Source organism: Protopterus annectens, chromosome 2.part2 (genome assembly GCF_019279795.1).
Source record: "Protopterus annectens isolate FY-2018-M chromosome 2.part2, PAN1.0, whole genome shotgun sequence".
NCBI classification, from domain to species: Eukaryota; Metazoa; Chordata; order Ceratodontiformes; family Protopteridae; genus Protopterus; species Protopterus annectens.
The window spans coordinates 131,543,661-131,555,897 of NC_056730.1; the positions used below are offsets into that span (position 1 = coordinate 131,543,661).

General features: G+C 36.8%; 1 protein-coding gene across 2 annotated transcripts in view; it reads left to right on the forward strand.

Annotated features, from left to right (window-relative positions):
• Positions 1-12,237, forward strand: part of RAB3C (RAB3C, member RAS oncogene family) — a 1,959,298-nt gene that overhangs the window by 1,621,749 nt on the left and 325,312 nt on the right. For both annotated transcript variants that reach the window (XM_044063807.1, XM_044063805.1), the window contains exon 4: positions 7,195-7,319. In XM_044063807.1, the coding sequence (XP_043919742.1) occupies positions 7,195-7,319 (125 nt within the window). The remainder of the gene's footprint in view (positions 1-7,194; positions 7,320-12,237) is intronic.

Genomic DNA, 12,237 nt, shown 5'->3' on the forward strand with positions numbered 1-12,237 from the left:
GCCAGTCTAATTACCCAACATAAGCCTTTCCCTCTTCACTCCACCTACCCACTTTCTACACCCCCTCTCATACATTTCATCTATCACATCTCCCTCACTACTTCATTCAATATATCCCTCACTATTATATTCCCTCCTCCTTCATATAACTTAAGATAAACTGCTACTTTTACCAAATTCTGTCTTCAGCTCAAACATACTCTCCCCCTCAACTGAAATTCCTATCCTTCTCTCTTTGCATAATCATGCTTTCCTCAATCCTGCAACAACTCAAAGCCTCTTGCTTCCTCCTTCTCTTCCTGATTCCTTCATACTACATCAGCTCATACTCTTCCTTTGCTTGTCCAATCCCACCAACAAAAATAACATCCACTGAAAACTTCCTTCACCCTACCTCTTACTCTCACTTCCATTTTATCTCCTCTTATCTCATTCTGCCCAATCAGCTTTACCTGTTCCACTATAAAATCTTCTCCACTATTGCTAGTACATTCACACATAAAATAACCTTACATCTAACAAAACTCTCGATCTGTAAACCTAAAATCCTTAAGTCTGTTCCCTTCAAAAACATATTCTTAGCTGGAGATATCCACCCCAACCCTGGTCCCACTCTCTCTGCTAACAATAATTGCCCATCTCCATCTTCCCCCACCCAAACACCCTGAAAATCTTCACCATGAACTCTCAGAGTCTCAACAACAAAGTCCACCTCTTTCAAGCTTGGCTAACTCATAACCAACCAGACATCTTAGCCATTTCAGAAACCTGGCTCAAACCCAATATCTCTGATTCAGAGATCCTTCCACTACGATACCACATTCTCAGAAATGACTGACTAAATAAAAAAGGGTGGTGGCTCTGCCATAGCCTTCTCCAAATCATTTACTTTAATTCCCCTCCAAACTCCAATTCCTCAATTTGAAAATACTGAACTTACAGCCGGACTACTGAAACTAAATACACACAAAAATATCTGTATTATTGCCCTATTTATCTCTCCCGGGAACAATATCTCTATCCTCGAAGATATTCTCCAAAGGGCATCTACTAAAGTTAACTACGAAACATACATCTTAGGTGACGTAAATATCAACTGGAACAAAATCAACTGTCTCTCTCCCTGCCAAGCCATTAATCTTTACAACTTCACTCAAACAATTCACCATATAACCTGACCTAACAAAACTAACCCCCCAGGATCCTCTATTGACTGGATCCTAGTCTCCGATCCAAATAAAATTACTAATTCTGGCACAATTCCTGATACTATTAGTGACTACCTCCCAGCCTTCATTCATCGCGCTACCAACTCTTCACCTCACCAACACCAATACATTCTTACTTGTAACCTTAGTAACTTTAACCCCATAACCTTCTCAAACTTATTCAAACAAATGGACTGGCAAAACCTAAATACTCTCCCTCTTGACACTGCTATTGACTGCTTCAACTCTATCTTCTTAGATATGCTAAACTCTCTCACCCCTATCATAAAAAAAGGGTAAAAACAAATACTGCGCCTTAGTTATCTAAACTTACTAGACAGATTATGCATCAAAGGGACAAACTATGGAAGCTTTTCCAAAACAATAAACTGCCAAATACCTTGCTCCAATACAAACAACTATGTAACCAAGCAAAACAACGAATCACTAAAGACAAAAAAATCCTATTAGATGAAGCTCCAGTCAAATAATAACAAAAACCCCAAGCAATTCTGGAATTCAATAAACTCTGTCCTTAATCTCGGCTCCAAGAATAATCCCTGTCCTGATCCTATTAAATCTGACCTAGAACTAAGCTTAGAATTTAACTCTTTCTTCATACAAACAATATCTGACCTAACCAAGACCTTCCCCAGCAATAACCCATCTGTCCCCCCATCTTCTCCCTCCAATTCCCCTAATAACCCTCCCCTCATGTTCGAGCTCAAACCTGTCTCAACTAACTTTATAAAAAGACTTCTGTCTAAACTTAAACCCTGCTCTAATGCTCCTGACAATATTCCCTCTACTTTCCTAAAATGTGCTACAGATGGGATTGCACTCCCAGTCAGCATCATTATTAACAGATCTATAAAGGAATCTTACATCCCCAAACTCTGGTGCTCAGCATACATTCTTCCTCTTCACAAAGGAGGCAAGAACACCAGCATCTAAATTTTTTGCACTATCACTCTACTCTCACCAGTCTCTAAAATCTTAGAAAAGTGCATCCATCACCAACTTATGCCTTTTCTAACCCAAAACCATCTTCTTACACCAACTCAGCATGGTTTCTGCCCTGGCCATAGTACTATTACTGCTCTACTTTCCTTCTTAGAAACTGTCAATCAAGCCCGAGATTCAGGACACCTGGTCTCTATTGTTTTGCTTGATCTCTCTAAAGCTTTTGATACTGTTTCCCATAAACACCTTCTCCTTCACCTCTCAAACCTGCATCTTTCACCTAACTCACTATCCTGGTTCTATAGCTACTTATCAGACAGGTCTCAGGCAGTCAAATTGAAAAACTCCATCTCCTCCTTTCTACCTACCCCAACTGGTGTACCACAGGGATCTAGCCTTGGACCCATGCTATTTAATATTTTCATTAATAACTTTCACACTGCTATCCCCATGCCAAAATTATTCAATACACAGATGATTCAACCTTAGTCTGCTCTGCCTCAAACATCTCTGAATTGGTCCTCAAAACTCATACTGCTTTCTCAACCACCGAAAACTGGATATGCCAAAACCACCTCTCCCTTAATGCTAACAAATCCAAAATTCTCCTCTTCCCCCCAGAAAGTCCTACTCCTATGATAAAGATACTTTCAAAGTCCTTAGTCATACTAACTACCCTATAGAAGTGGTTCCCTCTGCCATACTTCTCGGTATTACAATCAACGTATTCCTCAGGTTTGACATACATATTCGACAAAATATTAAGAAAACCCACCAAATATTAGGTATGCCATATAGGAATAATCACTTTCTCTCTCTCACTCCACCAGGCACACTCTGGCCACTACTTACCTTCTGCCCTCATTATTATATGGAACCCCTCTCCTAACCAACTTGTCCTGCTCTATCAGGTCCAAACTAGAAAACTGCTACAACAAAATCTCTAAATTTGCCTCCAACAGCAAAAATTCCACCATTCATTGCCATACCCTACAATCTCTAAATTGTCTAGAACTTCCAAACTGCCTAAACTACATGCAGTTTACCACTGCACACAGACTTATATTTCATCCTACTAACTGTCCTGCTCTAGCTAACATCCTTCCTCCCTACATCCCCAGCAGAACTCTCAGATCTGAACATCAAAACCTTATTGCTATCAACAAGCCTAAAAGTCCTGCTAGTCAACTTCTCCTCTCTTTCACTATTGGCAAGGCTTGGAACTCTCTCTTCCTCTCTAAGAACAATAGCAAACTCTGAAAATTTCAAAACTCAGCTTTTCAAACATCTGTCCACTAAATGGAAATGCACCTGCCTTCACACCACCTAATAATTATCCAAGAACATGCCCCTAGGTGCTTCTTCACTACTCCTAAGGTCTTATTCTCGCTAAAAAAAAAAAAAAATTCCACTGCTATTCTACTAAGAGTGTATCCTAGCTCTCAAAAAGTCCTAGAGCTATTTATCCCATAACTCCTTTGTGTAAATATTGTAAATAGATTCATAGTTTAAAACGAGTACATGCAAAGTGTCTTCCTACTCTCTTCTCTATGCACACATATAATGCATTTTCCCCAATTATTCTATAAGAATAGCTTTAAAATTGTTTAACCGTTAAGAAAAACCTTAATGAATTTTGTTTTGACTATTTGTAATAATAAATGTTCTTATTGTCTAAACTGTTTCTCTTCAAGGTATCTTTTATACTTTTGATATTTCTTTAATTTGTATTTTTGGACCTTTTCTTCCTGTGCCTCCACTGAAAACGGGTCCTCTGGGTCCAGTGGACCTCCACAGTAATCAAACTGGAAATAAATAAATAAATTAAATGCAAGAATGGGATATATAGTTGTTAGAAATACAAGATGAAATACACAAAGTGAGGTTTGAACAACAAAGAAATTAGATAATATTGAAATCATTGAAAAAATAATAGGAAAATGTCAAACACCTTTCAAAGCATAAAGTGGAGATAGCTTTAGAAAACAGAAAATTTAATAGTTATCTGATGACTTCAAAAAATCTACATAGATTAACCAATAGAAGTAAGATGTTAAACAAAAAACAGAAAATAATAGCTGAAATCCCCACACTAATAAGCTTACTTCATATATTGAGGAAATGTTTAATATTTATAAAATCCATGAGGATGTTAATAAAGATGATTACAAAATTTAAAATTATTTAAAGAAAAATGTCACTTGTAAACTAAATAACCAGCAAATATCTGAGTTGAATAAACCTATTACCCTGGCAGAAGCTAAAGAAGCTTTAAAAAGGTAAAAAAAAATGGTAAAGCTCCAGGGTTAGATGGTTTAAGTATGGAATTATATAGTCTGTTTCCATTAAATATTTTAGAATTGCTGAGTCACATTTTTGTATAATTCAGGGTGCTAAAATAATTCCACCTTCATGGAATTTTTCTGTAATCTCACCTACACTTAAGCAAAGAAAGGATAATAAGTAAGTCTCCACATATAGACCTATAAAATATTTACTGCCATTTTCTCCACAAGATTAAGAGATATAGTAGATAAATTAACTAGTAAATCTCAAATAGGATTTAAAGTGAATAGGTTAATGTATGATGATATAAAAAGGGTAGTAACAATCTTAGATTTAGAAAATGGAATGAACAAGAAATTGGCCCTAATTAGCTTAGATGTCAAGAGACCTTTTGATTCTGTAGATTGAAACTACTTGTTTAAAATTTTAGAAGTGTTTGCATTTCCAGAACATTTTATTGGAATATTAAAAAATTCTGGAACTTTTTAGATATTGGTGGATTGAGTGACTCAATAGATGGTAAGAATAAAGCAGTGATACTTAAATCAGTTAATCAAACTTCTACCAGTTTATACTGGAAAGTTTTTATTTGAGAATATATAGAAAGAATGTCTGTTGCTCCATATAAAATCTCTAAGTTTAGTAAAATGACTTCTTCAGTTTGTTGGAGATATAGTAAAGATGTAAAATCTGATTGGACACTCATGTTTATAGATTATGAAAAATTAAATCTGTATTGGGAAGAGATAAGTACATTTTAAGGAGTTATGGTCTGATAATTGTTCGTTAACTAGATCAGTAATACTATTGAATATTCCACTTCCTGTATCTTGAAATCCCGAAGAGCAAAGACTCTTTTGGACTCTCTTGGCAGTTGCCAGAAAAGTTATTAGAAAATACTAGAAATTGAACTTAGTTCCTACGTTCAAAGAATTTTTAAATTTAACAAAACTACTATGTAAAACTGAAAAAAGAAGTCAACAGACTAAGATCTATAAATCATAGTAAGACCTTTAGTTGTTTGAATAACCTTAAAATGCTATTATTGAAATACCAAAATTCTTAATGTGTTAATTGCATATATTTATCTTGATGTATCAGTGTATTCCCTTTCAGAGCTACATGGTTAAGGCTCCAATAGAAAGTGCAAGCAGAAACCTATAATTCAAAGAGGAAAGGGATAATGCTGAAACAGGGGCAGCTCAAGAAACAAGGAGAGACTGAGATTTTGGATGCATATCTTTAAGCAGACTAACAATAATCATACAGAATATTATATTCCTAAAGTAGCAGAAAGTATTCTAAGAACTAAGCCAACACGGGAATGGAAAAAGGAGATTCTGCCAATATGGATGATTGCAATTAGGGATACAGACTATAGGCAAGGGGGGGCTGGAGTTTATTGGAGAAAACTAGCAAAAGTACCAAGATATCAGAAACAAGTAACAAGAGAGGGAAAGGTAATAGAATGGGAAGATGCCAAGAATTTATTTGGACTGCAGGTTAGAGATTGCCTTCCCTATAAAGGATTGATATTAGAGTATAGGCAAAGAGAAAGAAATAGGGGGGAGGGTCCTAAGAGAAAGACCAGCACTGGTAGAGTTTTTAGTAGAATCTAGAACAAAAGCTGCTGTTAAAAAAAGAATAATTAGTAGAGCATATAAAACATTCCATGATAATTATAAGAAACAATCAGAGGAGGTTAGAACGGATTGTGAAGAGAGATTGGATAAGTAATTCACAAAGAAACAGTGGTGGGATAAATGTATTTCTCCCAAATATGCAACAAAATCTAGAAGATTTAGGCTTTTTGCTTGGAAATGTTTACATAGGTATATTATACCCTAAGTAGACTCCAGAGAAATTCTCCTCAGATAGACAGCAAATGTTGGAGGTATGATGGGGAAGAAAGAGATAATTGGGAACATATTTTCTGGGAGTGTAATGCATTGGCAGATTTTAAAGATTCACTGCAGGCTACTCTATCAGATATACTGGGTGAGAAAATCTAGAGAAATGATTTTTCTGAGCTATGATACAGAATCAAAATTGTATAGACATAGTAATCCCTTTCCGAGTCTAATTATGGTGGCTGCCAAAAAAGCAATTACTAGAAAATGGATATCACAGGCTAAACCAATTGTAGTAGAAGTAGTGAATATAGTAACAGAGATAAAACAATTGGACTTTGGATCTTTATAAAAGGGTAGGAGCAAATTACACAGAAAAAAATGGAAATTGTGGGAACAATACATACAAAGGAGGGATGAGGTTTAAAAGAAGGCATGATATAAATGATCTATGCAATGTTTGACTGACAGTTATTGGGTAGATTACAAGTGATGTATAATGCTTGCAACTAAGATTATGTCAATATGGTTTGTTTTCATTTATATAAATGTGTGATTATTGCCTATGCCATATGTGATAATTCAATAAAGATGTTTCTTGTTAAAAATATATGTGAAGTTGAATGTCTTCCTTTCTTTGTATATACAATAAATAAGTTTAATTAATCAAAAATTTCTTAAAAAAAGAATTTGAAAAGCTGCAGAAGCAAATAGATTATGGCAGAGAAGTCACAATTACTGCTTTTACTGTTATGGGGAAGATCCTGATAGGCTAAATAGTAGCTGCTCATAGTTTATTCCTTTGGCCTTATGGTATGATAAAATAATTGTGATGTTTATGTTTTTCTAGGTATGCTTGAGTTACAAAATATAATTTCTCTTTCTAGGTCAACTCAGATAAAAACATACTCATGGGACAATGCCCAGGTGATATTAGTTGGTAACAAATGTGATATGGAAGATGAAAGGGTTATCTCCACTGAAAGGGGTAGACAACTAGCAGATCAACTTGGTAGGTATATTTTTTTTTTAATTTTTCAATAAAATGACTGCTCTAACATGACATAGAAATGAATATACCATGCTTGAAAAAAGTTGGATTCAGGAAGCCCATCCAGGAAACAGCAAACCGAATGAAGCAAAATTAGTGATGGTGGATTTCAAAACTAGAAAAGCAAAGAATTCCCAGGACTCTTTGTAGATTAATCTTTCATAAATTGTTCCTTTATAATTTATCTATACATATAGCTCTCAATTTTTATACACAGAATTTTAATTGAAGAAGGATTTCTTTTATCATATGGTAGAGGAAGATGTTAGCAAAGATAATGAACAGTTTCTAAATCATAAATGTGAAAGTGAATATTTATATAATAATGGAGATGTATTTATCAACTGATGGTCAGCATGAACTCATTGTTCTGTAGTCTTCCATTCCTTTTTATAAATAATGCATATCCATCCACATTCTAGTCCACTTGTAAGGAACAAAGGGGTGGCAATCTGAGCAGGATACCTAAGTAAAAATTTTCAGATCATCAAGTTGTATATAGATGCAGTCATATGCAAAAAGAGTTAGATAATTTCTCAAATGCATCCAAGGGTCTGACGTGCAACCTCTTTCTATTGAGCTGTGCTTGGTATACCTACTATAGGAAACAATGAGGGATGTCCTTGCTATGTGCCCAAGCCAACTCAACTAACTCATCTCAACCAGAAAGAGCAGTATCTTCTCTTTAATTTCATCCCAGATTTCTAAGCTCCAGAGTATGATGGAGACTGTGCCTAGCTATCCTGTGAAGGCACCACATTCCTTCTACTTATGCAAGCGATGCTACAGTTTGGGTAGTACCTAAAGCTTATGTCCATATGTGAAGGTAGTGACATAGACTGGCTAGTACATTGCCAGAGTTAACTAGTACGTCAACTATTCCATGCTGTTGCCATGGCACCAGTCTACTGGTCAACTTCACAAACTCCTTTACCTTCACTTATGAACAAAACCCCAAGATAATCAAAAGCCTTCATTTGGGTAGTTGCTGTCATCTCGTCTACAGAGATCAGTCCACTATTTTGCAGGACAGAATGTACAGTTGTGTAAGTTAATTTACCATAACAGTAGCCTAAACTGTTTGGGTTATATTCTGCAAAGGATGTGACCAACTGCCCAGCTTTTCAAAGCACTGAGGTGTCTTCTACACTCTCTGCCTGCTAGAAGCATGAACAGTGTTCCATATAACAAAGCGGTCAGAGTGCCAAAAGCCTCAGAGCTCTCTTGCCCCAAGAAAGGAGGCAATAGCCCTGAAAGGAAAAATGCAAAAGGCTAGGAAAAATAAAACAAGAGTAACTATCTACACAAAGGCCCTAATAATGAAAAAAAAAACAACCAAGGAAAGGGGATGGAGGGAGATGGTGGCTAGTCCAACAGTGATCTATTAGACCATCTCCTGTTATTGTAAGTTTCCTGCTAAGCCTACCTGCACAACTGTAGTATGATCAGCATTAGTTCACAGTTGCTGTAGCCTAATCATTTTGGTAGATTGTCATGGCTTAGAAACCTGTTGGGAGGAAGAGGAAGTACATGAAGAAACCAGGAAACCCTGAATAATATTCCTAGCAAAGCTTGTGTTACTTCTGTAAAAGGATGTGTAGAGAACCAAGCTGCTGCCACTACCATACTTCTAGAGTCCCACCCATCTCAGGAAAGTGACAGAAAAAGCCAAAGCCTTGCTGAAATGGGGCCTAACCCTGCTTGAAAGTGGCTTGTCATGGTGGGAATAACAAAAAGTTATAGCATAAGTCAACCCTCTATAAACTGTATGCTTTGACACTGGTGATCCATTTCTCCTACCCTCATAAATGACAAACAGCTAATCAGCTTTCCTGAAGGACTGAGATCTGTTGAGGTAATATCTGAGTTGCCTGTGGACATCCAGAGTATTTAGAATTCTTCCCCCTATGTTTTCAGGTTCTGGAAAAAAAATACAGCGAGATTAATAAACTGACTCAAAGTAAAGTTTGAGACCACTTTAGGCATAAAAGTAGGATTTATCAACAAAGCCCTGTCCTTGTTTAAAATAAGATAAGATTGGCTCAACACCTTAAGAAATTGTAACTCAGATACTCTTCTAGCAGAAGTTAGAGCAGTGAGTAAAGCAGCCCTCATGTTAACAACTTTAAATTAGCCTGATGAGCTGACTGAAGTGGAAAAATAGTAAGCTGATCAAGCACAAACTTCAGTTACCAAGGAGGAGTCACTTGTCTTTTTGATGGACAGCTATTTGAAACCCCTTTCAAAAACTGTTTAACTTGGGAACAAGAACAAAGGGGACTCCAAGAGCAGACAAGCAAAAACAGTTGACTCTTGATAGAACAGTAAGAAAGGCTAGAGGACAAAAACTTACACAAATCAAGAACCAGAGGCAGCTGAGCCTTAAAAGAGTCCTGCTGGATTGGCATCAACTAGAAGGTATTTTCCACTTATAATTGTATAATTTCTAGTAGCAGGTTGGTTAGCCTCCTTCAGTACCTGCTGCAAATCCTCCAAAAATGTGCCTAAAAGGTATCAAAATGTTATCACCCAGGCAGTCAACTGAAGTGCTTTCAGGATGGGGAGTATCAAATAATCGCTGTCTTGTGTGAATAAATCCAGTTTGTGGGGAAGTTTGTGATAATTGCCTTGATCAGTTTCAGAAGAAGGGAGAGCTAATATTGCCTGGAACAAAAAGGGGCTGCTACTACTATTATCTTTGGCAGACCCTGTGGATCTTAAGGATTACCCTGGAAATCAGAGGAACAGGTGGAATGGCATACAGTAACATTCTTATCCATGGGAATGAAAAAGCATCTTTCCACAGGCCTGTTTGTAAGGAATTCTGGGGTCAAATTTCTTTAACTGCTTGTCTTGAGAGGAGACAAACATATCTATTTCAAGTATTCCCCACAGTTGTTTCAATTCCTGGACCCCCATCCCCAACCCAATGGAGTTTCCCTTCATGATGGTCAGCCCTAGACCTACTTAGCTTATCTGCAACAATGTTTTTCTCTGATGGAATGTATGAGGCCTGAAGTTTCAAACTGATCTACATTGTTACCTTCCAAGCTATCATAGTAAATCTGCAAAGGGGGGTAAGATCTAGTACCCCCTGTTGGTTTATGTACAACTTCACTGTGGTGTTGTCTGTGAAAACTTGCAGAGTTCATGGAGACCAAAGATGATTTAGGGCTTTCAAAGTATTTATTACTGCAATCAATCTCTCTGACTTTATGCAAGACTTGGAGAGGTGTGAAAAGTCCTACACTGTGGGTAACAAAAAAGGAAAGAGAAAAATGCTTTTATTGAAGTTGCACTTATAGTGACCCATGTGGTGACACCTCTTTAGACTGTTCTCTATTTTTACATGTTTTAACCCAAAACATTATCTGATTGCATTTTTTAGTTTGTTCTGAGACTGTAGTCTTGTAGCTGAATTTGCAGCTGTGGGAAGATCGTGCTTCTACATTTTACTACACTTCTGTCTTCACAAGAAGAATTAATTGTAAAAACTAGTTGCATTTTTAGATCCTGCTGGGCCTTAGCCTCACATTTTCATTCACAGTTGTAGTAGAACTGTGTACTACTGCCAGAGTTGAGCCTTATTTAATTCTTTATTTCTCCATGCTTTCTATAATAGTGTTTCTGGTAAATTTCTGCATAATTTGGTGGTTTAAACTGAAGTAGAAATTTAGTAGTTTGAGCAAACTAGTATTACTCTTGAGAAAACTTCCTTTATTATATATTGACTCCTACTCATTCTCACAGAGTACAATAAAGCATGGCATCCTAACCTGTGTTCTAGAAGTGTTTTACTTGTATACAGTACCATTCAGGCAAAGCTAAGTACTTTTCATTGCTAAATCCCACTTACTTAAGTTACTTTGAGTGATCACTACTGTTTCCCATTTTTATTTATGAATTTACTTTATTTTTGTTAAAAAATGCCTTTTTATTTCACTGTTAATGCTGCAAGTCTGTCATGAAATCACAATCAGCAAAAGACTTCAAGCTGGTTGTTTCACTGGTTTGGTAGCATTGCAATTGTGGGTCTTTGCTACTGTGTTTTTACATTAAGAGGACTGGGTTTATTCATCTTGTGGCAGGAGATGTGTGCCTGTCTATTTGAGTTGGGAAGCACACGGAAGGGCACATAGTGTGGTCATTTATTGTCCAGATGGCTCATTAAATAGTTTTCTCATTTTTTTTTCTGTGCTTCTGTAAATTGGAATGCTTTCCCGGAGGTGTTCATCACACAGCAGCAGTCACCAGTGCCTTGTATGGTAGCAGACACCTAGAAAACAAATGTTCTCTATAGAACAGTCCAATAAAAGTGTACCCTGTAAAGCAGTAAATATAAAGCATATTCCTTGTGCAACAAGCTTAGAATAGATAGCTGGGCGTCGAGTAGCAATACCTATAGATTTAGTATAAGTCAGTATTGTCCAAACATGAAAATTAGTAGAATTTCATACTGTTTAGCATAATCTGTCCCAATAAAGCACCCATATTAGTCTTCACCAACAAACCACCCTTAATAGCCTTCTAATCCCAATACACCACCCCCTCCTTGTAGCTCATCAATCAAAGGACTGGAGAGCATGGATGTGCAATTTTCTAACTTCTCTGTAGCTAGCTTGGTGGCTATGGGTATCTTGAGACAATGTAGCAGTTGTCTCATGTTTATTAACACCACTGTAAGTGAGAGGTGTACTTACACAAAGGCAGTGGAGATAAACTCTCACATACAAGCACAGATCAGGCTACTGAAACTGTGCACACAGCACCCACCTTACATAGCACACAGCACACAGAGTCTAACGTACACTGAGGCACTTAAAAGCAATCTTCCTAAACAAGAACAGTGGCCTAGACCACCTGTTGGAAAAGTTATTCC